Genomic DNA, 24,810 nt, shown 5'->3' on the forward strand with positions numbered 1-24,810 from the left:
ACACACCCCACGCCCGCAGCCGCTGTCGACACAGAAACAGGAAGTGAAAGCGCTTGGGTCAGGGAAAGCGGCGGAACTCGCGCCGGACCGCGAACCCGCCAAACCCGCAGGGGGGGGGGGATCCGCCCGGCGGCCGCGCTCTTCACACGCCGCAGGCAGAAGCGCTCACACCTGAACCCCCCCCCTCCGCCGCCGCCCTATCAGCAATGGCCTCGCCCGTGACGTCACCCGTCGTCAGGCGGACGAGGGCCCTGAGGGGCGGAGAGGTGTCGGACGGGTCGCCCGTCTTCACCGCCCTGTGGGGAAAAGACGACAGGTGGCGGTTTCCCTTCCTCCACCAGGCGGGAACAGGTTTTTTCCCGCCGTGTAAATCAGTATTCGTGCGTGTCGGGGAGAAAGAAAGGTGTTTTTTGTGACATATCAACAACGAGCGAGTTTCCTCCTCCTCCTTCGACGACGCCGCCATTTTGTCCGACTCGGTAACGACGACGCCCGAGTGTTTTTAATCGTTTTTGAAACCGCGAACGGGGGTAAATACATACAGAGATACACGTGTCACCGTTTGATAGACCAGAGGTCGCCTCAGGTGTTCTGAAACCGATAGTGAAACCCCCCTTGGTCCACAGTCCTGAGGCGGTGCGCTTACACGGCGGGGGGTTTCGGCGGAGAAGCGGTTTGAGCGCCTCCAGTGAGCGAGGGGGCCGCCTGGCTGAGTCAGACCCTTCTCTGAGGCGGACGGGGGGCTTGTGTGTGAGCTGGGACCGCGGCCGTGTGGCTCCGCGATGTCCTCTCAGCCCGGGGCCCGGGGGGAAGCGGGCTGGGCTCGGTGCCGTCAGAGGTCGTGTCTGCGGGGGGGGTACGTGTTGCTCGGTCTTTTCTCATGAAAAGCTCACACCTGAAGAAGGCTCCACGGCCGAAACGTTGTGTTCTCTTTCTTCTTTTTTTCAGCATGGAATAAACCTATTACTTGTTCCTTTTCTCATGAATGTCTTCGGGTTTTAGACTAGATGAGACTTTATTGTCGCCCTGAGGGGAATCTTTTGTGGACACCCAGCATTTCTGGCGGCGTGGGGAGAGGAAAGTGTTCAGTTTGGAGCAGAGACGAGCAGGTCCTCGTCTGTGTCCTTAATTAACTAATTACTGTCTCCTGGATGGGGGTAAGACTCTCTTCCCATGTTTATTATCTAAAGTCTTGTGGGTACCGATTCTGGTCTCCAGTAGTAGGGGGATCGTATTACTCTGGATTGTGGACTTTTTCTTTTTACCCGAGTTTTTATAATGAGTGGGCAGCGTGAAACTTGACAAGAATGTGAGAAAAAGAGCACTAGACCCACACTCGCACACAGGACAGGAGCCCTGTGGCCCCGAGTTACTCAGGGGTCTGAGGGGGTCGGGTTACAGGTCAGTTCACTGTCATGCCCACAGCTGCAGGAGCTGTGGCTCTGGGGCTCAGGATCTGCGCCTGTGGCTGGGAGGTTGCCGGTTCGAATCCCACGGCCGGCAGAGGAATCCTACTGCGTTGGGCCCCTGAGCGAGGCCCTTCACCCCAGCTGCTCCAGGGGTGCTGTACAATGGCTGACCCTGCGCTCTGACCCCCAGCTTCTCTCTCCCTGTCTGTGTGTCTCACGGAGAGCAGGCTGGGGTCAGTGAGAAGACGCACTCCTCGTGCAAGAAACTGTACAGGGCCGATAAAGAGGTCCGATCTTAAATGAAAGGCACGAGCAAACACAGAACAGCAACAACAGCAGTTTAAATATAATACATCATAGGGGGGAGAAACACCATCAGTGTGAGCCAGCGGTAGACACGTCTTGACTAGAAAATAAAATAACAACCACACGGAGAGAGTTCTTGTCTTTCCCCAGGGTCCTGCACTGACAGAGCAGCAGAGTCCAGTCCCTCATGTCTCATTCTGGACCCGCAGCAGCCTGTGGGCTGGCCGGTCTGCTCTGGGCTCCTGCTGCCCCCCGGTGGCGGGAGGAGGGACACCCGCCGCTGGAGAGACCCCCAATCGGAGCACGAGCCCCAGCAGACCCCAGAAACGGGTCGAGTCGAGGGGCTGGTCTCTGGGGGAGGAGATCTCGTCGCGGGGCGCTGAGGCGGTGAGGAGGAGTCGGAGCTGCGGTCAGCACAGGGCCGCCGGGTCCCCCAGTGTGTGAGTCTGGGGGCCGCAGGAGTCTGCCTGTGGGGAGTCTGCACGGTCTCCCCAAGTTGGTGTGGGCGTTCTCAGGTAGGCCTCCCGGTCCGCTGTGTTTGAGAAGTGTCTCCTCTCGTTGCAGTCAGTCGGGATCGAAGTGTTTTCTGAGGCGAAAGGTCAGATTGTTCATATGAACCGTGGGGTGACCTCGGTTCTCGAAGGGGCCGATGTCGGGGTCCACTTGAGTTCACCTCCGCCTGAACTGAACTACCGTGAATCAGAGGGGTTCAGGAGTTTCACCAGTCATTCTGTGGGGAGATTCACCCAGAGACCACAGAAGGGGAGTGTGTGTGTCCAGGTCTCACCTTCGCTGTGCAGTGTTGGACAAGGGACAGTCAGCCTGGTGTCTGTCAGTCAGACTGTAAGAACAGGGCGAGGAGATGCGTCAGTTATCGCCAGGAGAGAAAGACTAAGATCTAGTGGACTTGTGCTCTTGGACCAGCAGGAGCAGATCGGTAGGGCGCTTGTTCAGGGCAGGAGGGTGGATTCCCAGAATCTCACTGGACCACAGACTGAGTCTGTTTTCCCAGACTGAAGAGACTCGCTGCTCCTGCTGGACCCTGAGTGTCCAGTTCCTGCCCTTCGCTGTGCAGTGGGGTCTGGGACTGGACTGGAGTCTGACCAGCACCGGTGAGAAGAGGGACTGGTCTGGGACTGGACTCTGACCAGCACCGGTAAGAGGAGGGACTGGACTCTGACCAGCACCGGTAAGAGGAGGGACTGGACTCTGACCAGCACCGGTAAGAGGAGGGACTGGACTCTGACCAGCACCGGTAAGAGGAGGGACTGGTCTGGGACTGGACTCTGACCAGCACCGGTAAGAGGAGGGACTGGTCTGGGACTGGAGTCTGACCAGCACCGGTAAGAGGAGGGACTGGTCTGGGACTGGACTCTGACCAGCACCAGTAAGAAGAGGGACTGGTCTGGGACTGGAGTCTGACCAGCACCGGTAAGAAGAGGGACTGGTCTGGGACTGGAGTCTGACCAGCGCCGGTAAGAAGAGGGACTGGTCTGGGACTGGAGTCTGACCAGCGCCGGTAAGAAGAGGGACTGGTCTGGGACTGGACTCTGACCAGCACCAGTAAGAAGAGGGACTGGAGTCTGACCAGCACCGGTAAGAAGAGGGACTGGTCTGGGACTGGACTCTGACCAGCACCGGTAAGAAGAGGGACTGGTCTGGGACTGGAGTCTGACCAGCACCGGTAAGAGGAGGGACTGGACTCTGACCAGCACCGGTAAGAGGAGGGACTGGTCTGGGACTGGACTCTGACCAGCACCGGTAAGAAGAGGGACTGGTCTGGGACTGGACTCTGACCAGCACCGGTAAGAGGAGGGACTGGACTCTGACCAGCACCGGTAAGAGGAGGGACTGGACTCTGACCAGCACCGGTAAGAGGAGGGACTGGTCTGGGACTGGAGTCTGACCAGCACCGGTAAGAGGAGGGACTGGAGTCTGACCAGCACCGGTAAGAGGAGGGACTGGTCTGGGACTGGACTCTGACCAGCACCAGTAAGAAGAGGGACTGGTCTGGGACTGGACTCTGACCAGCACCAGTAAGAAGAGGGACTGGTCTGGGACTGGAGTCTGACCAGCGCCGGTAAGAAGAGGGACTGGTCTGGGACTGGAGTCTGACCAGCGCCGGTAAGAAGAGGGACTGGTCTGGGACTGGACTCTGACCAGCACCAGTAAGAAGAGGGACTGGAGTCTGACCAGCACCGGTAAGAAGAGGGACTGGTCTGGGACTGGACTCTGACCAGCACCGGTAAGAAGAGGGACTGGTCTGGGACTGGAGTCTGACCAGCACCGGTAAGAGGAGGGACTGGACTCTGACCAGCACCGGTAAGAGGAGGGACTGGTCTGGGACTGGACTCTGACCAGCACCGGTAAGAGGAGGGACTGGTCTGGGACTGGACTCTGACCAGCACCGGTAAGAAGAGGGACTGGTCTGGGACTGGAGTCTGACCAGCACCGGTAAGAAGAGGGACTGGTCTGGGACTGGACTCTGACCAGCACCGGTAAGAAGAGGGACTGGTCTGGGACTGGAGTCTGACCAACGCCGGTAAAAAGAGGGACTGGTCTGGGACTGGACCCTGACCAGTGCCAGTAAGAAGAGGGACTGGTCTGGGACTGGAGTCTGACCAGCACCGGTAAGAAGAGGGACTGGTCTGGGACTGGGACTGGACTCTGACCAGCACCGGTAAGAAGAGGGACTGGTCTGGGACTGGGACTGGACTCTGACCAGCACCGGTAAGAAGAGGGACTGGACTCTGACCAGCACCAGTAAGAAGGAGGACTGGTCTGGGACTGGGACTGGACTCTGACCAGCACCGGTAAGAAGAGGGACTGGTCTGGGACTGGAGTCTGACCAGCACCGGTAAGAGGAGGGACTGGACTCTGACCAGCACCGGTAAGAGGAGGGACTGGTCTGGGACTGGAGTCTGACCAGCACCGGTAAGAGGAGGGACTGGTCTGGGACTGGACTCTGACCAGCACCGGTAAGAAGAGGGACTGGTCTGGGACTGGAGTCTGACCAGCACCGGTAAGAAGAGGGACTGGTCTGGGACTGGACTCTGACCAGCACCGGTAAGAGGAGGGACTGGACTCTGACCAGCACCGGTAAGAGGAGGGACTGGTCTGGGACTGGAGTCTGACCAGCACCGGTAAGAGGAGGGACTGGACTCTGACCAGCACCGGTAAGAGGAGGGACTGGTCTGGGACTGGAGTCTGACCAGCACCGGTAAGAGGAGGGACTGGAGTCTGACCAGCACCGGTAAGAGGAGGGACTGGTCTGGGACTGGACTCTGACCAGCACCAGTAAGAAGAGGGACTGGTCTGGGACTGGAGTCTGACCAGCACCGGTAAGAAGAGGGACTGGTCTGGGACTGGAGTCTGACCAGCGCCGGTAAGAAGAGGGACTGGTCTGGGACTGGAGTCTGACCAGCACCGGTAAGAAGAGGGACTGGTCTGGGACTGGAGTCTGACCAGCGCCGGTAAGAAGAGGGACTGGTCTGGGACTGGACTCTGACCAGCACCAGTAAGAAGAGGGACTGGAGTCTGACCAGCACCGGTAAGAAGAGGGACTGGTCTGGGACTGGACTCTGACCAGCACCGGTAAGAGGAGGGACTGGTCTGGGACTGGAGTCTGACCAGCACCGGTAAGAGGAGGGACTGGACTCTGACCAGCACCGGTAAGAGGAGGGACTGGTCTGGGACTGGACTCTGACCAGCACCGGTAAGAGGAGGGACTGGTCTGGGACTGGAGTCTGACCAGCACCGGTAAGAGGAGGGACTGGACTCTGACCAGCACCGGTAAGAGGAGGGACTGGTCTGGGACTGGAGTCTGACCAGCACCGGTAAGAGGAGGGACTGGAGTCTGACCAGCACCGGTAAGAGGAGGGACTGGTCTGGGACTGGACTCTGACCAGCACCAGTAAGAAGAGGGACTGGTCTGGGACTGGAGTCTGACCAGCACCGGTAAGAAGAGGGACTGGTCTGGGACTGGAGTCTGACCAGCGCCGGTAAGAAGAGGGACTGGTCTGGGACTGGAGTCTGACCAGCGCCGGTAAGAAGAGGGACTGGTCTGGGACTGGACTCTGACCAGCACCAGTAAGAAGAGGGACTGGAGTCTGACCAGCACCGGTAAGAAGAGGGACTGGTCTGGGACTGGACTCTGACCAGCACCGGTAAGAAGAGGGACTGGTCTGGGACTGGAGTCTGACCAGCACCGGTAAGAGGAGGGACTGGACTCTGACCAGCACCGGTAAGAGGAGGGACTGGTCTGGGACTGGACTCTGACCAGCACCGGTAAGAGGAGGGACTGGTCTGGGACTGGACTCTGACCAGCACCGGTAAGAAGAGGGACTGGTCTGGGACTGGAGTCTGACCAGCACCGGTAAGAAGAGGGACTGGTCTGGGACTGGACTCTGACCAGCACCGGTAAGAAGAGGGACTGGTCTGGGACTGGACTCTGACCAGCACCGGTAAGAAGAGGGACTGGTCTGGGACTGGAGTCTGACCAACGCCGGTAAAAAGAGGGACTGGTCTGGGACTGGACCCTGACCAGTGCCAGTAAGAAGAGGGACTGGTCTGGGACTGGAGTCTGACCAGCACCGGTAAGAAGAGGGACTGGTCTGGGACTGGGACTGGACTCTGACCAGCACCGGTAAGAAGAGGGACTGGACTCTGACCAGCACCAGTAAGAAGGAGGACTGGTCTGGGACTGGGACTGGACTCTGACCAGCACCGGTAAGAAGAGGGACTGGTCTGGGACTGGAGTCTGACCAGCACCGGTAAGAGGAGGGACTGGACTCTGACCAGCACCGGTAAGAGGAGGGACTGGTCTGGGACTGGAGTCTGACCAGCACCGGTAAGAGGAGGGACTGGTCTGGGACTGGACTCTGACCAGCACCGGTAAGAAGAGGGACTGGTCTGGGACTGGAGTCTGACCAGCACCGGTAAGAAGAGGGACTGGTCTGGGACTGGACTCTGACCAGCACCGGTAAGAGGAGGGACTGGACTCTGACCAGCACCGGTAAGAGGAGGGACTGGTCTGGGACTGGAGTCTGACCAGCACCGGTAAGAGGAGGGACTGGACTCTGACCAGCACCGGTAAGAGGAGGGACTGGTCTGGGACTGGAGTCTGACCAGCACCGGTAAGAGGAGGGACTGGAGTCTGACCAGCACCGGTAAGAGGAGGGACTGGTCTGGGACTGGACTCTGACCAGCACCAGTAAGAAGAGGGACTGGTCTGGGACTGGAGTCTGACCAGCACCGGTAAGAAGAGGGACTGGTCTGGGACTGGAGTCTGACCAGCGCCGGTAAGAAGAGGGACTGGTCTGGGACTGGAGTCTGACCAGCACCGGTAAGAAGAGGGACTGGTCTGGGACTGGAGTCTGACCAGCGCCGGTAAGAAGAGGGACTGGTCTGGGACTGGACTCTGACCAGCACCAGTAAGAAGAGGGACTGGAGTCTGACCAGCACCGGTAAGAAGAGGGACTGGTCTGGGACTGGACTCTGACCAGCACCGGTAAGAGGAGGGACTGGTCTGGGACTGGAGTCTGACCAGCACCGGTAAGAGGAGGGACTGGTCTGGGACTGGACTCTGACCAGCACCGGTAAGAAGAGGGACTGGTCTGGGACTGGACTCTGACCAGCACCAGTAAGAAGAGGGACTGGTCTGGGACTGGAGTCTGACCAGCGCCGGTAAAAAGAGGGACTGGTCTGGGACTGGACCCTGACCAGTGCCAGTAAGAAGAGGGACTGGTCTGGGACTGGAGTCTGACCAGCACCGGTAAGAAGAGGGACTGGTCTGGGACTGGGACTGGACTCTGACCAGCACCGGTAAGAAGAGGGACTGGTCTGGGACTGGGACTGGACTCTGACCAGCACCGGTAAGAAGAGGGACTGGACTCTGACCAGCACCAGTAAGAAGGAGGACTGGTCTGGGACTGGACTCTGACCAGCACCAGTAAGAAGAGGGACTGATCTGGGACTGGACTCTGACCAGCACCGGTAAGAAGAGGGACTGGTCTGGGACTGGAGTCTGACCAGCACCGGTAAGAGGAGGGACTGGACTCTGACCAGCACCGGTAAGAGGAGGGACTGGTCTGGGACTGGAGTCTGACCAGCACCGGTAAGAGGAGGGACTGGTCTGGGACTGGACTCTGACCAGCACCGGTAAGAAGAGGGACTGGTCTGGGACTGGAGTCTGACCAGCACCGGTAAGAAGAGGGACTGGTCTGGGACTGGACTCTGACCAGCACCGGTAAGAAGAGGGACTGGTCTGGGACTGGACTCTGACCAGCACCGGTAAGAAGAGGGACTGGTCTGGGACTGGAGTCTGACCAGCGCCGGTAAAAAGAGGGACTGGTCTGGGACTGGAGTCTGACCAGCGCCGGTAAAAAGAGGGACTGGTCTGGGACTGGAGTCTGACCAGCACCGGTAAGAAGAGGGACTGGTCTGGGACTGGAGTCTGACCAGCACCGGTAAGAAGAGGGACTGGTCTGGGACTGGGACTGGACTCTGACCAGCACCGGTAAGAAGAGGGACTGGACTCTGACCAGCACCAGTAAGAAGGAGGACTGGTCTGGGACTGGACTCTGACCAGCACCAGTAAGAAGAGGGACTGATCTGGGACTGGAGTCTGACCAGCACCGGTAAGAAGAGGGACTGGTCTGGGACTGGACTCTGACCAGCACCAGTAAGAAGAGGGACTGGTCTGGGACTGGACTCTGACCAGCACCAGTAAGAAGAGGGACTGGTCTGGGACTGGACTCTGACCAGCACTGGTAAGAAGAGGGACTGGTCTGGGACTGGACTCTGACCAGCACCAGTAAGAAGAGGGACTGGAGTCTGACCAGCACCGGTAAGAAGAGGGACTGATCTGGGACTGGAGTCTGACCAGCACCGGTAAGAAGAGGGACTGGTCTGGGACTGGACTCTGACCAGCACCGGTAAGAAGAGGGACTGGTCTGGGACTGGACTCTGACCAGCACCAGTAAGAAGAGGGACTGGTCTGGGACTGGACTCTGACCACCACTGGTAAGAAGAGGGACTGGTCTGGGACTGGACTCTGACCAGCACCAGTAAGAAGAGGGACTGGTCTGGGACTGGACTCTGACCACCACTGGTAAGAAGAGGGACTGGTCTGGGATTGGACTCTGACCAGCACCAGTAAGAAGAGGGACTGGAGTCTGACCAGCACCGGTAAGAAGAGGGACTGGAGTCTGACCAGCACCGGTAAGAAGAGGGACTGGTCTGGGACTGGACTCTGACCAGCACCAGTAAGAAGAGGGACTGGTCTGGGACTGGACTCTGACCAGCACCAGTAAGAAGAGGGACTGGAGTCTGACCAGCACCGGTCAGAAGAGGGACTGGTCTGGGACTGGACTCTGACCAGCACCGGTAAGAAGAGGGACCGGTCTGGGACTGGAGACTGACCAGCGCCGGTAAGAAGAGGGACTGGTCTGGGACTGGAGTCTGACCAGCGCCGGTAAGAAGAGGGACTGGTCTGGGACTGGAGTCTGACCAGCGCCGGTAAGAAGAGGGACTGGTCTGGGACTGGAGACTGACCAGCGCCGGTAAGAAGAGGGACTGGTCTGGGACTGGAGTCTGACCAGCACCGGTAAGAAGAGGGACTGGTCTGGGACTGGAGTCTGACCAGCACCGGTAAGAAGAGGGACTGGTCTGGGACTGGACTCTGACCAGCACCAGTAAGAAGAGGGACTGGACTCTGACTAGCACTGGTAAGAAGAGGGACTGGTCTGGGACTGGACTCTGACCAGCACCGGTAAGAAGAGGGACTGGACTCTGATCAGCACCGGTAAGAAGAGGGACTGGTCTGGGACTGGAGTCTGACCAGCACCGGTAAGAAGAGGGACTGGTCTGGGACTGGAGTCTGACCAGCACTGGTATGAAGAGGTACTGGTCTGAGACTGTGGAGACCCACTGGTGATTCCTGGCTGGGCCACAGGGGGGCGCTCGCTGCAGGTACTGAGGCAGAGGGAGAGGGGTCCCCTGGACACAGGAGCTGGGCGTGGGGTTCAGACTCAGACAGTGTCGTGTGGATTGACAGGATGTTGCAGGTCAGTCCTGGATCGAGTGTCACCCCAGGGTCCACTGGCAGGGGTTCTGTCTGGGCCTGCAGCAGCAGGACTGCGGTCTTGTCACAGGAGGTCTGGAGTCACCCAGGTGTTCATGTCGGAGGCGCTGTCAGACACAGCAGAGACAGTGTCCAGGGTGTTCAGGTGTCTCTCTCTTGCTGTGCTGTTTGTTTATAAAGCTTTATAATTTATGATTAAATCCCCAGGTCTTGACCCATCATGGCCCCCTGATAACCCCCCTCTCTGAACTGGCCTCATCCCTCTGCTCTCCTCCCCCTGAGAGCTGCTGTGTGTGAGCGGACTGGAGCATCATGCAGGTGGGGTACACACTGGTGGAGCAGGAGGGGATCCCCGTTACTGTCCAGAGCTCCGAAGGGAGAGCCCGGAGAAGAGCTCCAGAAGTGTAAGAGGTTGTTGTTATTATTATTATTATTATTAATGAACAGCAGATGAGTGGTTGAGAGGGGTGTGCTGCGCCCACAGTTGATGGTCTGACAGCTGGAGAGATGAAGCTCATGAACAGAGCAACAGCAGCAGCTCTGAGACTGGAGGCTCACAGGCGGGATCCACGGCCCTTCCTCGTTTCCAGTGCCCCTCCCTCCTCTCCCCACCAGGGGGAGCCGTGGTGCAGGAGAGGGAGAGGGCTGTGGGGGTGTCGGGGTGTCAGCGGGGGTCCGATCAGTAGGAGGTCCCTCGTGATGTCGGGTGTGTCTCTCCAGGGCCGGAGCTCAACACTGTAGTAACAGGGTCAGGGTTAGTCAGACTCTCCCAGGTCTGCACAGCTCTGCTCAAGCCTGGGCTGGTCCCCGGCTCACTGGGCTGTACTGCGCTGTACTGTGTTTTTACCCTGGTCTTACTGGGCATTACTGCGCTGTACTGTGTTTTTACCCTGCTCTCACTGGGCTGTACTGCGCTGTACTGTGTTTTTACCCTGATCTCAATGGGCATTACTGCGCTGTACTGTGTTTTTACCCTGCTCTCACTGGGCTGTACTGCGCTGTACTGTGTTTTTACCCTGCTCTCACTGGGCATTACTGCGCTGTACTGTGTTTTTACCCTGCTCTCACTGGGCTGTACTGCGCTGTACTGTGTTTTTACCCTGCTCTCACTGGGCATTACTGCGCTGTACTGTGTTTTTACCCTGATCTCACTGGGCATTACTGCGCTGTACTGTGTTTTTACCCTGCTCTCACTGGGCTGTACTGTACTGTGTTTTTACCCTGCTCTCACTGAGCTGTACTGCACTGCACTGTGTTTTTACCCCTGGTCTTACTGGGCATTACTGCGCTGTACTGTTTTTACCCTGCTCTCACTGGGCTGTACTGTACTGTGTTTTTACCCTGCTCTCACTGGGCTGTACTACGCTGTACTGTGTTTTTACCCTGCTCTCACTGGGCTGTACTGCGCTGTACTGTGTTTTTACCTTGCTCTCACTGGGCTGTACTGCGCTGTACTGTGTTTTTACCCTGCTCTCACTGGGCTGTACTGCGCTGTACTGTGTTTTTACCCTGGTGGTACTGGGCATTACTGCGCTGTACTGTGTTTTTACCCTGCTCTCACTGGGCTGTACTGTACTGTGTTTTTACCCTGATCTCAGGATCTATTCCAGCTTGTTCCCCACCCCCACCCCCCTCTGTGTACAGAAGAGCCTCCTGTCCTGACTGGAGGAGCTCACCCAGCTGTGTCTGGAGAGAAGCCAGGGTATCGGCTTCAACCACAGGGCTGGGCAGCTTGTTCCCCACCCCCACCCCCCTCTGTGTACAGTAGAGCCTCCTGTCCTGACTGGAGGAGCTCACCCAGCTGTGTCTGGAGAGAAGCCAGGGTATCGGCTTCAACCACAGGGCTGGGCAGCTTGTTCCACACCCCCACCCCCCTCTGTGTGAAGTGTTAGCTTTTAACTGAATTAAATAAAATCTGTACAAACGAGTTGTGATTTAAGAACCAGAGGGGCATCGTGATTGGCTGGTGAGGCAGAGAGGCGGTGACTCGGAGGGGGAGTGCTGTGATTGGCTGGTGAGGCAGAGAGGCGGTGACTCGGAGGGGGAGTGCTGTGATTGGCTGGTGAGGCAGAGAGGCGGTGACTCGGAGGGGGAGTGCTGTGATTGGCTGGTGAGGCAGAGAGGCGGTGACTCGGAGGGGGAGTGCTGTGATTGGCTGGTGAGGCAGAGAGGCGGTGAGTCTGGGGATGGACAGGAGTTTCCCTTGACTGTGTCGGAGCCTGTGTCTGAGTGCAGCTCGGTGTCGAAGCCCTGCAGCTCCATAGGAGACCCGTCTTGACCCGCTGTCCCCTGGAGACCACTGTCCTGACCATGAAGACCTGCGCCTGGCCAGCTCTGGTCCTGGCAGCGCTGTGGCTGTCTGTTCAGGCTCAGGGTAAGACGAGTGCGGCTGGTTTCAAACGTGCTGTGTGTGTGTGCACACACTCCTCCGGTGTTTTTGTTATTTTGGGTAACTGCAGTTTCCTTACTTGCACTTTGTGAAATGTCATAACGTGTGACATGAATTGAAGACGAGGCAGAGATCTTCATTGCAACTTCTTTGTTGATAGACGAGGCTCAGCTGTGTGAAGTATCTGATCGTAACGGTCTGGTGTGAGAGAGAGACAGATCACTGGGTTTACAGTGAGGGAGAGAGAGAGACAGATCACTGGGTTTACAGTGAGAGAGAGAGAGACAGACAGATCACTGGGTTTACAGTGAGAGAGAGAGAGACAGACAGATCACTGGGTTTACAGTGAGAGAGAGAGAGACAGACAGATCACTGGGTTTACAGTGAGAGAGAGAGAGACAGACAGATCACTGGGTTTACAGTGAGAGAGAGAGAGAGACAGATCACTGGGTTTACAGTGAGAGAGAGAGAGAGACAGATCACTGGGTTTACAGTGAGGGAGAGAGAGATGGACTCCTGTAGATCTGTCCTCTGTCAATGACCCTGGGTGTGTCCAGTTAAGTGATGAAGAGCAGTGTACAGGGAGAGAGACAGACTCACCTGTGTCCCGTCAGTGCCCTGTGTGTGACCTCTCTCTGTCTAGTCCAGTGATGGACAGTGAGAGACAGACTCACCTGTGTCCATTCAGTGACCCGTGTGTGTCCAGTCAGTGCCCTGTGTGTGACCTGTGTCCAGTCAGTGCCCTGTGTGTGACCCGTGTGTGACCCGTGTCCAGTCAGTGCCCTGTGTGTGACCCGTGTCCAGTCAGTGACCGGTGTGTGTCCCGTGTGTGACCTGTGTCCAGTAAGTGCCCTGTGTGTGACCTGTGTCCAGTCAGTGACCGGTGTGTGTCCCGTGTGTGACCTGTGTCCAGTCAGTGCCCTGTGTGTGACCCGTGTGTGACCTGTGTCCAGTCAGTGCCCTGTGTGTGACCCGTGTGTGACCCGTGTGTGACCTGTATCCAGTCAGTGACTGGTGTGTGTCCTGTGTATGACCTGTGTCCAGTCAGTGCCCTGTGTGTGTCCCGTCCCTGTCCAGTGCTGCACCGGGCGGTGGACCTGACCGCCTGCCTGTCCAACGACACGGAGTCGCAGGCGCTGGGCCAGCTGGACGGGGACCAGATGTTCTTCGTGGACCTGGAGCTGCGGCAGGCGGTCCTCACGCTGCCCCCCTTCGCTGACCCCTTCGCCCTGGGGCCGGACTCCGTGGCGCAGGCACTGGCCAGCAGGCAGATCTGCAAGAACAACCTGGCCACCGCCGCCCGCGCCGAGGGCTTCCCGCCGGAGACGGCTGGTGAGGGGGCGCGGGTCCGAGTCCGCTGCACACACAGGGTGGGGGTGACCCTGACCTTTCACCTTTCACCCTGGGACAGGAGGCTCTACTGTACACAGAGGGGGGTGGGGGTGGGGAACAAGCTGCCCAGCCCTGCTGTTGAAGCCGATACCCTGGCTCCTCTCCAGACACAGCTGGGTGAGCTCCTCCAGTCAGGACAGGAGGCTCTACTGTACACAGAGGGGGGTGGGGGTGGGGAACAGGCTGGATGAGCTCCTTCAGTCAAGACAGGAGGCTCTTCTGTACACAGAGGGGGGTGGGGGTGGGGAACAAGCTGCCCAGCCCTGTTGTTGAAGCCGATACCCTGGCTTCTCTCCAGACACAGCTGGGTGAGCTCCTCCAGTCAGGACAGGAGGCTCTACTGTACACAGAGGGGGGTGGGGGTGGGGAACAAGCTGCCCAGCCCTGTTGTTGAAGCCGATACCCTGGCTTCTCTCCAGACACAGCTGGGTGAGCTCCTCCAGTCAGGACAGGAGGCTCTTCTGTACACAGAGGGGGGCGGGGGTGGGGAACAGGCTGCCCAGCCCTGTGGTTGAAGCCGATACCCTGGCTTCTCTCCAGACACAGCTGGGTGAGCTCCTCCAGTCAGGACAGGAGGCTCTTCTGTACACAGAGGGGGGCGGGGGTGGGGAACAGGCTGCCCAGCCCTGTGGTTGAAGCCGATACCCTGGCTTCTCTCCAGACACAGCTGGGTGAGCTCCTCCAGTCAGGACAGGAGGCTCTACTGTACACAGAGGGGGGTGGGGAACAAGCTGCCCAGCCCTGTGGTTGAAGCCGATACCCTGGCTTCTCTCCAGACACAGCTGGGTGAGCTCCTCCAGTCAGGACAGGAGGCTCTACTGTACACAGAGGGGGGCGGGGGTGGGGAACCAGCTGCCCAGCCCTGCTGTTGGGGTCACTGTTATAGAGGGACATCTGGAGCTCAGTCCTCACTCTGGGGGGGGGCTGTCTGGTCCAGGAATGGCAGGGGAATACTGGGGTTCACTGCCTGGAGGGGGTGGAGGCCCCCCATCTTCCTCGGCTGAGCTGTTCCCGGAGAGCAGCAGCTCTCTCCCCTGCGTGGGTCCGCCGGGGGTCACGTGACTCCGGGTGCCGGGGGTTACGATGGCGACTGACCCACGATTCCTTCCTCTCCTCCCCGCAGAGCCCCCCGTGGCCATGGTGTACCCCAAGAGCGCGGTGCGACCGGGGGAGCCCAACACGCTGATCTGCTCCGCCCAGCGCTACTACCCCTTCCCGCTGGGCCTGGCCTGGGCCCGGAACGGCGAGCCGGTCGCCGGGACGACCCCCCAGACGCTGTCGCTCGTCCGCCGCGACGCCAGCTACAGCCGCTACTCGCTGCTGCCCTTCACCCCCCAGCCGGGCGACGTGTACACCTGCCACCTGCAGCACCGCGCCCTGCGCCGGCCCCTGGTGGTGGCCTGGGGTGAGTACTGCTCTCCTGCCCTCCTGCCCCTGGTGGTGGCCTGGGGTGAGTACTGCTCTCCTGCCCTCCTGCCCCTGGGGGTGGCCTGGGGTGAGTACTGCCCTCCTGCCCCTGGGGGTGGCCTGGGGTGAGTACTGCCCTCCTGCCCCTGGGGGTGGCCTGGGGTGAGTACTGCTCTCCTGCCCTCCTGCCCCTGGTGGTGGCCTGGGGTGAGTACTGCTCTCCTGCCCTCCTGCCCCTGGGGGTGGCCTGGGGTGAGTACCGCCCTCCTGCCCCTGGGGGTGGCCTGGGGTGAGTACTGCTCTCCTGCCCTCCTGCCCCTGGGGGTGGCCTGGGGTGAGTACTGCCCTCCTGCCCCTGGGGGTGGCCTGGGGTGAGTACTGCCCTCCTGCCCCTGGGGGTGGCCTGGGGTGAGTACTGCTCTCCTGCCCTCCTGCCCCTGGTGGTGGCCTGGGGTGAGTACTGCTCTCCTGCCCTCCTGCCCCTGGGGGTGGCCTGGGGTGAGTACCGCCCTCCTGCCCCTGGGGGTGGCCTGGGGTGAGTACTGCTCTCCTGCCCTCCTGCCCCTGGGGGTGGCCTGGGGTGAGTACTGCCCTCCTGCCCCTGGGGGTGGCCTGGGGTGAGTACCGCCCTCCTGCCCCTGGGGGTGGCCTGGGGTGAGTACCGCCCTCCTGCCCCTGGGGGTGGCCTGGGGTGAGTACCGCCCTCCTGCCCCTGGTGGTGGCCTGGGGTGAGTACCGCCCTCCTGCCCTCCTGCCCCTGGGGGTGGCCTGGGGTGAGTACCGCCCTCCTGCCCCTGGGGGTGGCCTGGGGTGAGTACTGCCCTCCTGCCCCTGGGGGTGGCCTGGGGTGAGTACCGCCCTCCTGCCCTCCTGCCCCTGGTGGTGGCCTGGGGTGAGTACCGCCCTCCTGCCCTCCTGCCCCTGGGGGTGTCCTGGGGTGAGTACCGCCCTCCTGCCCTCCTGCCCCTGGTGGTGGCCTGGGGTGAGTACTGCTCTCCTGCCCTCCTGCCCCTGGGGGTGGCCTGGGGTGAGTACCGCCCTCCTGCCCTCCTGCCCCTGGGGGTGGCCTGGGGTGAGTACCGCCCTCCTGCCCTCCTGCCCCTGGGGGTGGCCTGGGGTGAGTACCGCCCTCCTGCCCTCCTGCCCCTGGGGGTGGCCTGGGGTGAGTACCGCCCTCCTGCTCTCCTGCCCCTGGGGGTGGCCTGGGGTGAGTACCGCCCTCCTGCCCTCCTGCCCCTGGGGGTGGCCTGGGGTGAGTACTGCCCTCCTGCCCTCCTGCCCCTGGTGGTGGCCTGGGGTGAGTACTGCTCTCCTGCCCTCCTGCCCTCCTGCCCCTGGGGGTGGCCTGGGGTGAGTAGTGCCCTCCTGCCCCAGGAGCACAGACAGATACCCCCGGTGTCTCTCTGGTGAGGGTGACCCTGCGTCCCGTGTGTCTCCTGTCCCCTCTGTGTCTCTCTGGTGAGGGTGACTCTGCGCCCCGTGTGTCTCCTGTCCCCTCTGTGTCTCTGTGGTGAGGGTGACCCTGCGCCCCGTGTGTCTCCTGTCCCCTCTGTGTCTCTGTGGTGAGGGTGACCCTGCGCCCCGTGTGTCTCCTGTCCCCTCTGTGTCTCTGGTGAGGGTGACTCTGCGCCCCGTGTGTCTCCTGTCCCCTCTGTGTCTCTGGTGAGGGTGACCCAGCGCCCGTGTGTCTCCTGTCTCTGCAGAGGTGCGTCCTGAGGCCCGGCCCGGCGCTGTCCTGACGGTGGTCTGCGGGGGGGCGATGGCGCTGGGGATGCTGGGAGTCGTGACCGGCAGCCTCCTCTTCTGCGTGAGCAGCTGAGCTGAGCCTGCTGACCGCCGGAGCGCTGACCGGCCGCCTGGACACACGCGTACGCGCCTACACACACACTGATACACACCACAGACACACACGTACGCACCTACACACACACCGATACACACCACAGACACACACGTACGCACCTACACACACACTGATACACACCACAGACACACGCGTACGCACCTACACACTGATACACACCACAGACACACGCGTACGCGCCTACACACACACCGATACACACACACCGATACACACCACAGACACACGCATACGCACATACACACACACTGATACACACCACACTGCTGATACACACACACACCTACACACTGATACACATTACAGACACACAAGTACGCACCTACACACACACTGATACACACCACAGACACACACGTACGCACCTACACACACACTGATACACACCACAGACACACACGTACGCACCTACACACACACTGATACACACCACAGACACACACGTATGCACCTACACACACACTGATACACACCACAGACACACGCGTACGCACCTACACACACACTGATACACACCACAGACACACACGTACGCACCTACACACTGATACACAACCTACACACGCCTACACATAGACACACTGATACACACCACACACAGATCACAGACGCACAGACACACACTCTCATTCCTACACACAGACGCACACTGATACACACCCCAGACGCCTACACTCAGACACGCACAGGTACACACTGGTACACACGTACACACACTGATACACACCAGACACGCACTGATGCACGCCACACACTGATAAACACAGACACAGAGCACAGACGCACACTCATGCACACAGATACACACACACTCACACCTTGTCAAGCTGGAGTTTGTGCAGCACGTTGTGGGGGTGTCTAGGTGTGTGTGTGTGTGTCTGCAGCACCAGAGCACAGCTCTTCTTGTCTCCTGTGTGTCACTGCGCCGCCTGAACACATTAAACTGCGTGTTGAGAGCCGGTGGTCTCTGTGTGGTGGTGTGGGGGGTCACTCGGGGTCACCTGGGGTCACTCCCTCACTCACGCTCCGGGCAGGGGCTCGGCTCGGGTGGGCTGGGCGTTTACTACAGGCTTGTCGTCCGCAGGGAGAAGAGCAGGCGGAGGGCGGAGAGAGGACAGGAAGTGAGGCTGTAGGAGACAGGAAGTGAGGCTGTAGGAGACAGGAAGTCCCTTAGTGAAAGTGCGGCCCCCGACCCCAGTCCCTGGGGGCCCCGTAGGGGGTATCGGCCTGTAGGAGCAGAGTCGCACCCTTCCAGCGGGCCGCTCGGGGAGACGGTTTTCTCGAACCCGCCACCCCTGTGAGGCATGCTGGGAGCTATCAGAGCAGGAGAGAGAGCGTCTCAAACCCGCCACCCCTGTGAGGCATGCTGGGAGCTAACAGCAGGAGAGAGAGCGTCTCGAACCCGCGACTCCTGTGAGGCATGCTGGGAGCTCACAGAGCAGGAGAGAGAGCGTCTCGAACCCGCCACCCCTGTGAGGCATGCTGGGAGCTAACAGCAGGAGAGAGAGTGTCTCGAACCCGCCACCCCTGTGAGGCATGCTGGGAGCTCACAGAGCAGGAGAGAGAGCGTCTCGAACCCGCGACTCCTGTGAGGCATGCTGGGAGCTCACAGAGCAGGAGAGAGAGCGTCTCGAACCCGCCACCCCTGTGAGGCATGCTGGGAGTTCACAGAGCAGGAGAGAGAGCGTCTCGAACCCGCCACCCCTGTGAGGCATGCTGGGAGCTAACAGCAGGAGAGAGAGCGTCTCGAACCCGCCACCCCTGTGAGGCATGCTGGGAGCTCACAGAGCAGGAGAGAGAGCGTCTCGAACCCGCGACTCCTGTGAGGCATGCTGGGAGCTCACAGAGCAGGAGAGAGAGCGTCTCGAACCCGCCACCCCTGTGAGGCATGCTGGGAGCTAACAGCAGGAGAGAGAGTGTCTCGAACCCGCCACCCCTGTGAGGCATGCTGGGAGTTCACAGAGCAGGAGAGAGAGCGTCTCGAACCCGTGACCCCTGTGAGGCATGCTGGGAGCTAACAGAGCAGGAGAGAGAGCGTCTCGAACCCGCACAGCGAAGTGAAAGAACAGCAGCGGCTCTTCCTGGTCTGTACTGTGAGAGCGGGGCTCAGCTCTGTCTCCCTGCAACACACACACACACTCTTTTTCCACACACAAAAATTACTTTCACTCTCATAGCGACAGCCTCTTTCCCCAAATACACACACACAGTCACCATCTCTCTCTCTCCCACACACACACACACGCACACGCACAGTCACGGTCTCTCTCCACACACACACACAAATTACTTTCAGACTGGTAGCGACAGCCTCTTTCTCCAAATACACTTTGTCTCTTCCTGTTGGCCTCTCTCCACCCACCACCCCTGCATCTCTCTCCGCAGTCTGCTCACCCTGCGTGTCTCAGCATGTCTCCTGTCCTCGTCTCTCTCTGGGTCCAGCTGCTGGTCTGGGGACCCTGGGGCCACCCTGGAGTGGGTAAGTCAGCACGGGGGTCTCTCCTACAGCGAGGAGGGGCGTGGGCAGGGGGGCAGAGAGAGAGACAGTCACAGATGGGGCAGGAGCTCTTCTCTGTGTGATATAAACACATCACATGACCGCAGCGTCCTGTAGTAGAGACCACACCACTGACCCCAGTGCTGGAAGTGATCAGGGGAGAATCGGAGTGTCGGGTCGCTGGGGACCAGCGCACACGTACTGTAGGGGCTCTGTTCCAGTAGCAGACGAGTAACTGTCGGTGTGTTTTAATCGCGTTCCCTGCTGTGGGCGGTGTTTGGGTTCAGACTGCCTTCGTGAAGGTTTCTGTGTGAAAGCTCGTCTCAGGAGCTGTGGCTCTGGGGCTCAGGGTCTGTGGCTGGAGGGCTGCCGGTTCAAATCCCGCGGCCGGCAGAGGAATCCTACTGCGTTGGGCCCCTGAGCAAGGCCCTTCACCCCAGCTGCTGCAGGGGCGCTGTACAATGGCTGACCCTGCGCTCTGACCCCCAGCTTCTCTCCCTGCCTGTGTGTCTCACGGAGAGCAGGCTGGGGTCTGTGAAGAGACACACTCCTCGTACTCAGAGATGTGTCGGGCCGGTAAAGAGATCTGATGTCAAAGAGCTCGTCTCTCCTCCAGAGGGGTACGGCTACGAGTCGCTGGAGATCTGTGAGTTCGACCCCAGTAACATCACCGGGCTGGTCTACATCAACAGCCAGGTCTTCAACAAGCTGGAGTACCTCCGCTACGACAGCAGGGTGCAGCGGTTCGAGGGGTACACCCGCTTCGGCATCGTGAACGCCCAGAGGTTCAACAGAGATCCCAGCGTCATGGCGACCATGCTGGCCAACCGGGACCACTACTGTGTGCCCAACGCCAGGCTGTTCAACAGCTCCATACTGAACAAGACAGGTGAGCATGAGCCCACACTTTACACAGAGGGGGGCGGGGGTGGGGAACAGGCTGGATGAGCTCCTCCAGTCAGGACAGGAGGCTCTACTGTACACAGAAAGGGGTGGGAGTGGGGAACAGGCTGCCCAGCCCTGCTGTTGAAGCCGATACCCTGGCTTCTCTCCAGACACAGCTGGGTGAGCTCCTCCAGTCAGGACAGGAGGCTCTACTGTACACAGAGGGGGGTGGGGGTGGGGAACGGGCTGCCCAGCCCTGCTGTTGAAGCCGATACCCTGGCTTCTCTCCAGACACAGCTGGGTGAGCTCCTCCAGTCAGGACAGGGGGCTCTACTGTACACAGAGGGGGGTGGGGGTGGGGAACAAGCTGCCCAGCCCTGTGGTTGAAGACGATACCCTGGCTTCTCTCCAGACACAGCTGGGTGAGCTCCTCCAGTCAGGACAGGAGGCTCTACTGTACACAGAGGGGGGTGGGGGTGGGGAACAAGCTGCCCAGCCCTGTGGTTGAAGCCGATACCCTGGCTTCTCTCCAGACACAGCTGGGTGAGCTCCTCCAGTCAGGACAGGAGGCTCTACTGTACACAGAGGGGGGTGGGGGTGGGGAACAGGCTGCCCAGCCCTGCTGTTGAAGCCGATACCCTGGCTTCTCTCCAGACACAGCTGGGTGAGCTCCTCCAGTCAGGACAGGGGGCTCTACTGTACACAGAGGGGGGTGGGGGTGGGGAACAAGCTGCCCAGCCCTGTGGTTGAAGACGATACCCTGGCTTCTCTCCAGACACAGCTGGGTGAGCTCCTCCAGTCAGGACAGGAGGCTCTACTGTACACAGAGGGGGGTGGGGGTGGGGAACAAGCTGCCCAGCCCTGTGGTTGAAGCCGATACCCTGGCTTCTCTCCAGACACAGCTGGGTGAGCTCCTCCAGTCAGGACAGGAGGCTCTTCTGTACACAGAGGGGGGTGGGGGTGGGGAACAGGCTGGAGTGTGCGAGTCGGGGGGCTGGCTGGCGGTGTGACGCTCTGCCCCCCCCAGTGGCGCCGGCGGTGAGCATCACGGCGCTGGGCGGCGGGGCGGACGGCTCGCTGGTGCTGGTGTGCCACGCCACGGGCTTCTACCCCCCGCGCATCAACGTCACCTGGCTGCGGGGGGGCGCGGCTGCGCCGGGGGGGTCCAGCGGGCTGCTGCCGGATGGAGACTGGCTCTACCAGACCCACGCCTTCCTGGAGCCCAGCCCGCGGCCCGCGGAGCAGCTGTCCTGCCGCGTGGAGCACCGCAGCCTGGCCCAGCCGCTGGTGGTGCCCTGGGGTGAGTCCCGCTCCAGGGGGTGGGGGGGGTGTGTGTGTGTGTGTGTGTGTGTGTGTGTGTGTGTCCTGTGAGGGGCTGGTGTCCTGTCCAGGGTGGGTGTGTGTGTGTGTGTCCAGTGGGGGGGCTGGTGTCCTGTCCAGGGTGGGTGGGTGTGTGTCCTGTGAGGGGCTGGTGTGTCCAGGGTGTGTGTGTGTGAGTGAGACTGTCCAGTGGGGTGAGTCCGCGGCTCTGTGTGTGTGTGTGTGTGTGTCCAGGGGTGTGTGTGTGTGTGTGTGTGTGTGTGTGTGTGTGTGTGTGTCCAGGGGGTGTGTGTGTGTGTGTGTGTGTGTCCAGGGGGTGTGTGTCCTGTGAGGGGCTGGTGTCCTGTCCAGGGTGTGTCCAGGGTGTGTGTGTATGTGTGTCCTGTCGGGGGCTGGTGTGTGAGTGTGTGTGTGTGTGTGTGTCCTGTGAGGGGCTAGTGTCCTGTCCAGGGTGTGTGTGTGTCTGTCTGTGTCCTTTGGGGGGCTGGTGTGTGTGTGTCCACTGAGCTGAGCTGACCCCCCCCCCCGTCCCCCCAGAGCCCCCGACGGCCACACCGGACTGGAGCCTGGTCGCCACGGCGCTGTCGTCTCTGACGCTGGGCCTGGTCCTCTCCCTGGCTGGGGCCGTGTCCCGCTGGGGCCGGAGCAGCAAGCAGACAGGTGGGTCTTCATCATCGTCATCGTCGCAGGTCAGTCAGAGGGCACTGTGGACTCCGGTCCCGTCCGGTCCTGACCTGCCTCTGTCTCCGCAGGCGGCCGGATCGCAGCCCGGATAGCGGCGGTCCTGAAGGAGCAGCTGAGGCCTGCAGCCCCCGGGCCGTGACAGCTGAGGGGCTGCCGGGGGGTCGTGACCCTGGGCGCGTGGTGATGACATCGCCCGGAGCGCCAGGCTGGGGGTCGTGATCGTGACCCGGCCCAAGAGACCTGTCAGGTGTCTCTGGCCTGTTCCCACCCCGGCTCGCTCCCTGTTCCCATCCCGGCTCGCTTCCTGCTCCCGCTCAAATAAAGCTCCAGTCGATCGCGTCTCGCCCCCGCGTCTGTGATCTCGTCCGCCGTCCGCCCCCCCCGCACGCACGCCCCTGCCTGCCCCGAGAGGAGTCCCCCGAGCTCTCCGGCCGCTGGGGGTGTCGGCAGTCTCTGTGCGGACCCTTGGCTCCAGAGGCACCAGCTGGCAGAGTGGAGGAGCCCCCCCAGACCCCCGCATCCTGGCTGTGTTCCCAGTCCCATCACCCTGCGGGCCGGTGGAAAGTCCCGGGCTTCCCAGCCTGCCCCAGCCTGCTCTCACTTCCTGCCTGAGGGGCCGGGCCGCAGTCCGGTTTCACTTCCTGCTTCCTGCCTGAGGGGCCGCAGTCCAGCTCTGCTCTGTGGGCAGCAGAGCGGTGAGGGAGGCTGAGCAGCCCCTGGCAACGGGTTCAAAACAGCACAGAAGACAGAGTGTCCGCAGCAGGGCTGTCCAGTCCTGGTCCTGGAGGGGTCAGTCAGTGTGTCTGGAGCAGGGCTGTCCAGTCCTGGTCCTGGAGGGGTCAGTTGGTCAGCGTGTCCAGTCCTGGTCCTGGAGGGGTCAGTGTGTGTCTGCAGCAGGGCTGTCCAGTCCTGGTCCTGGAGCGGTCAGTCGGTCAGCGTGTCCAGTCCTGGTCCTGGAGAGAGGGCAGCAGTGACTCTCCTGTGTGCTTCTCACAGGAGAAGTGATCCGTGTTGGGCTGGTGCCGTCTGCCTCAGGTTCTGCTTTCAGGCCCGAGGAGGAACTGCACAGAAGTGAGAGGAGGAGGAGGAGGAGGACTCTCGGACTGTGTTTTGACCTGCTCGGATTTGGATGCTGTTCTGTCTTCCCCGTTCACTGTCTCACGGACTGTCACTATTACTGTGTGCACTATTAAACCCCCGTGTGTTCCCTTTCACCACGCCTCCTGTCTTCTCCAGCTCTCACCGCATCGCGTAGCGTCTTCTACAAGACCCGACACGGATTCCAGTCCGTGTTCGTGACAGATCGTTCTGCACCGGGGTTCGACAGACTGCTCTTCCCAGAGAGTTCAGTCTGATCACAGCTGGAGCACGAGTCTCTGGAAACGAGGCGTCTGTGACGAGTTTCTCAACTGGGGACACTCCAGCAGCAGCAACAGTCCTGACGCGATCGGAGATCAGTCCGGTTACTCCTCATCGGCGCACAGAGCCCTCGCCCGGCTTGTGGAGAGACAGCCCGGGACCCCAAGAGCCCGCAGGCTGAGGACCGAGGTCAGTGTCGGCCATTACTGGGCTGATTAGAGTAATTATAGTGATAACAGAGCCCAACTTGCAAACTCTCAGTTTCACAGCGCGGTGTGGTTAACCGCTGTGAACGAATCCGCACAGCTCCTCTGTGCCGGGGGGCGATGTGGTCGTTCCTCTTGGCTGGGGGTCTCTCTCGATGGCACGACGCCGCATCAGTCTGGGGAGCAGAGGGAGTGCTGTGCTCGGACTCGGATGAGCAGGACCGAGCCGGACTGCTGCCCTCAGACTCGTGAGCTGTACAGCCGACAGCAGAGCCTCCTGCTCTCTGAGCTCATGCAGCACCAGCCACAGGGGTCACACTGACAGCTAGGGATACAGGCTGGGTTCCCCTGCCATCTTTTCCCAGATTTTCATGACTATCCAGAGGCTGACAGTGGGAAGACAGGTATGGATTAGTTGGGCTATGGGTTGTATGATCTCTCCTGTATTCTTTTCCCAAATTTTCCAGGATGTCCAGAGGCTGACAGTGGGAAGACGGGTATGGATTAGTTGGGATCTAGGTTGAATGATCTCTCCTGTATTATTTTCCCCAGTTTTCCAGGATGTCCAGAGGCTGACAGTGGGAAGATGGGAGTTGTGATGGAGGTTAGATGTTCTCTCCAGTCTCTTGTTTCCCTAGTTTTTCAGGATGACCGGAGGTTGACAGTGGGAAGAGAGGTATGGATTAGTTGGGATGTAGGTTGAATGATATTTCCTGTATTCTTTTCCCCAGTTTTCTAGGATGTCCAGAGGCTGACAGTGGGAAGACGGGTGTTGACAGGGAGTTGTGATGGAGGTTAGATGCTCTCTCCAGTCTCTCGTTTTCCCAGGATGTCCAGAAGCTGACAGTGGGAAGACAGGTATGGATTAGTTGGGATGTGGGTTGAATGATCTCTCCTGTGTTCTTTTCCCCAGTTTTCCAGGATGTCCAGAGGCTGACAGTGGGAAGACAGGGGTGGACGGGGAGTTGGGAGGGTGGTGAGAAGCTCTCTGCTGTCTGTATTTCTTCCT

The 24,810-nt window shown here is 60.2% G+C and overlaps 1 protein-coding gene across 1 annotated transcript; it reads left to right on the forward strand.

The window, feature by feature from the left end:
- Nucleotides 1-206: 206 nt before the first annotated feature.
- On the forward strand, nucleotides 207-23,450 carry LOC148813628 (uncharacterized). The gene is made up of 10 exons (XM_088908030.1): nucleotides 207-366; nucleotides 12,047-12,172; nucleotides 13,265-13,519; nucleotides 14,703-14,984; nucleotides 16,690-16,793; nucleotides 19,236-19,329; nucleotides 19,964-20,236; nucleotides 21,260-21,532; nucleotides 22,090-22,212; nucleotides 22,305-23,450. Exons 1-10 carry the CDS (start codon nucleotides 207-209, stop codon nucleotides 22,373-22,375), a joined length of 1,761 nt encoding a protein of 586 aa, XP_088764156.1. The 3' UTR covers nucleotides 22,376-23,450.
- Nucleotides 23,451-24,810: the final 1,360 nt, after the last annotated feature.

Source organism: Atractosteus spatula (genome assembly GCF_055471065.1).
Source record: "Atractosteus spatula isolate fAtrSpa1 chromosome 10 unlocalized genomic scaffold, fAtrSpa1.hap1 SUPER_10_unloc_1, whole genome shotgun sequence".
NCBI classification, from domain to species: Eukaryota; Metazoa; Chordata; class Actinopteri; order Semionotiformes; family Lepisosteidae; genus Atractosteus; species Atractosteus spatula.

What these genes read in the sequence shown, in the direction of transcription:
- LOC148813628 (XM_088908030.1), top strand. Translation starts at nt 207, where the DNA reads ATGGCCTCGCCCGTGACGTCACCCGTCGTCAGGCGGACGAGGGCCCTG. An exon ending in AACAGGTTTTTTCCCGCCGT is followed by an intron (nt 367 to 12,046) that starts GTAAATCAGTAT and finishes TCGGTGTCGAAG; the next exon opens with CCCTGCAGCTCCATAGGAGA. An exon ending in CCGGCAGCCTCCTCTTCTGC is followed by an intron (nt 16,794 to 19,235) that starts GTGAGCAGCTGA and finishes CTCTCTCCGCAG; the next exon opens with TCTGCTCACCCTGCGTGTCT.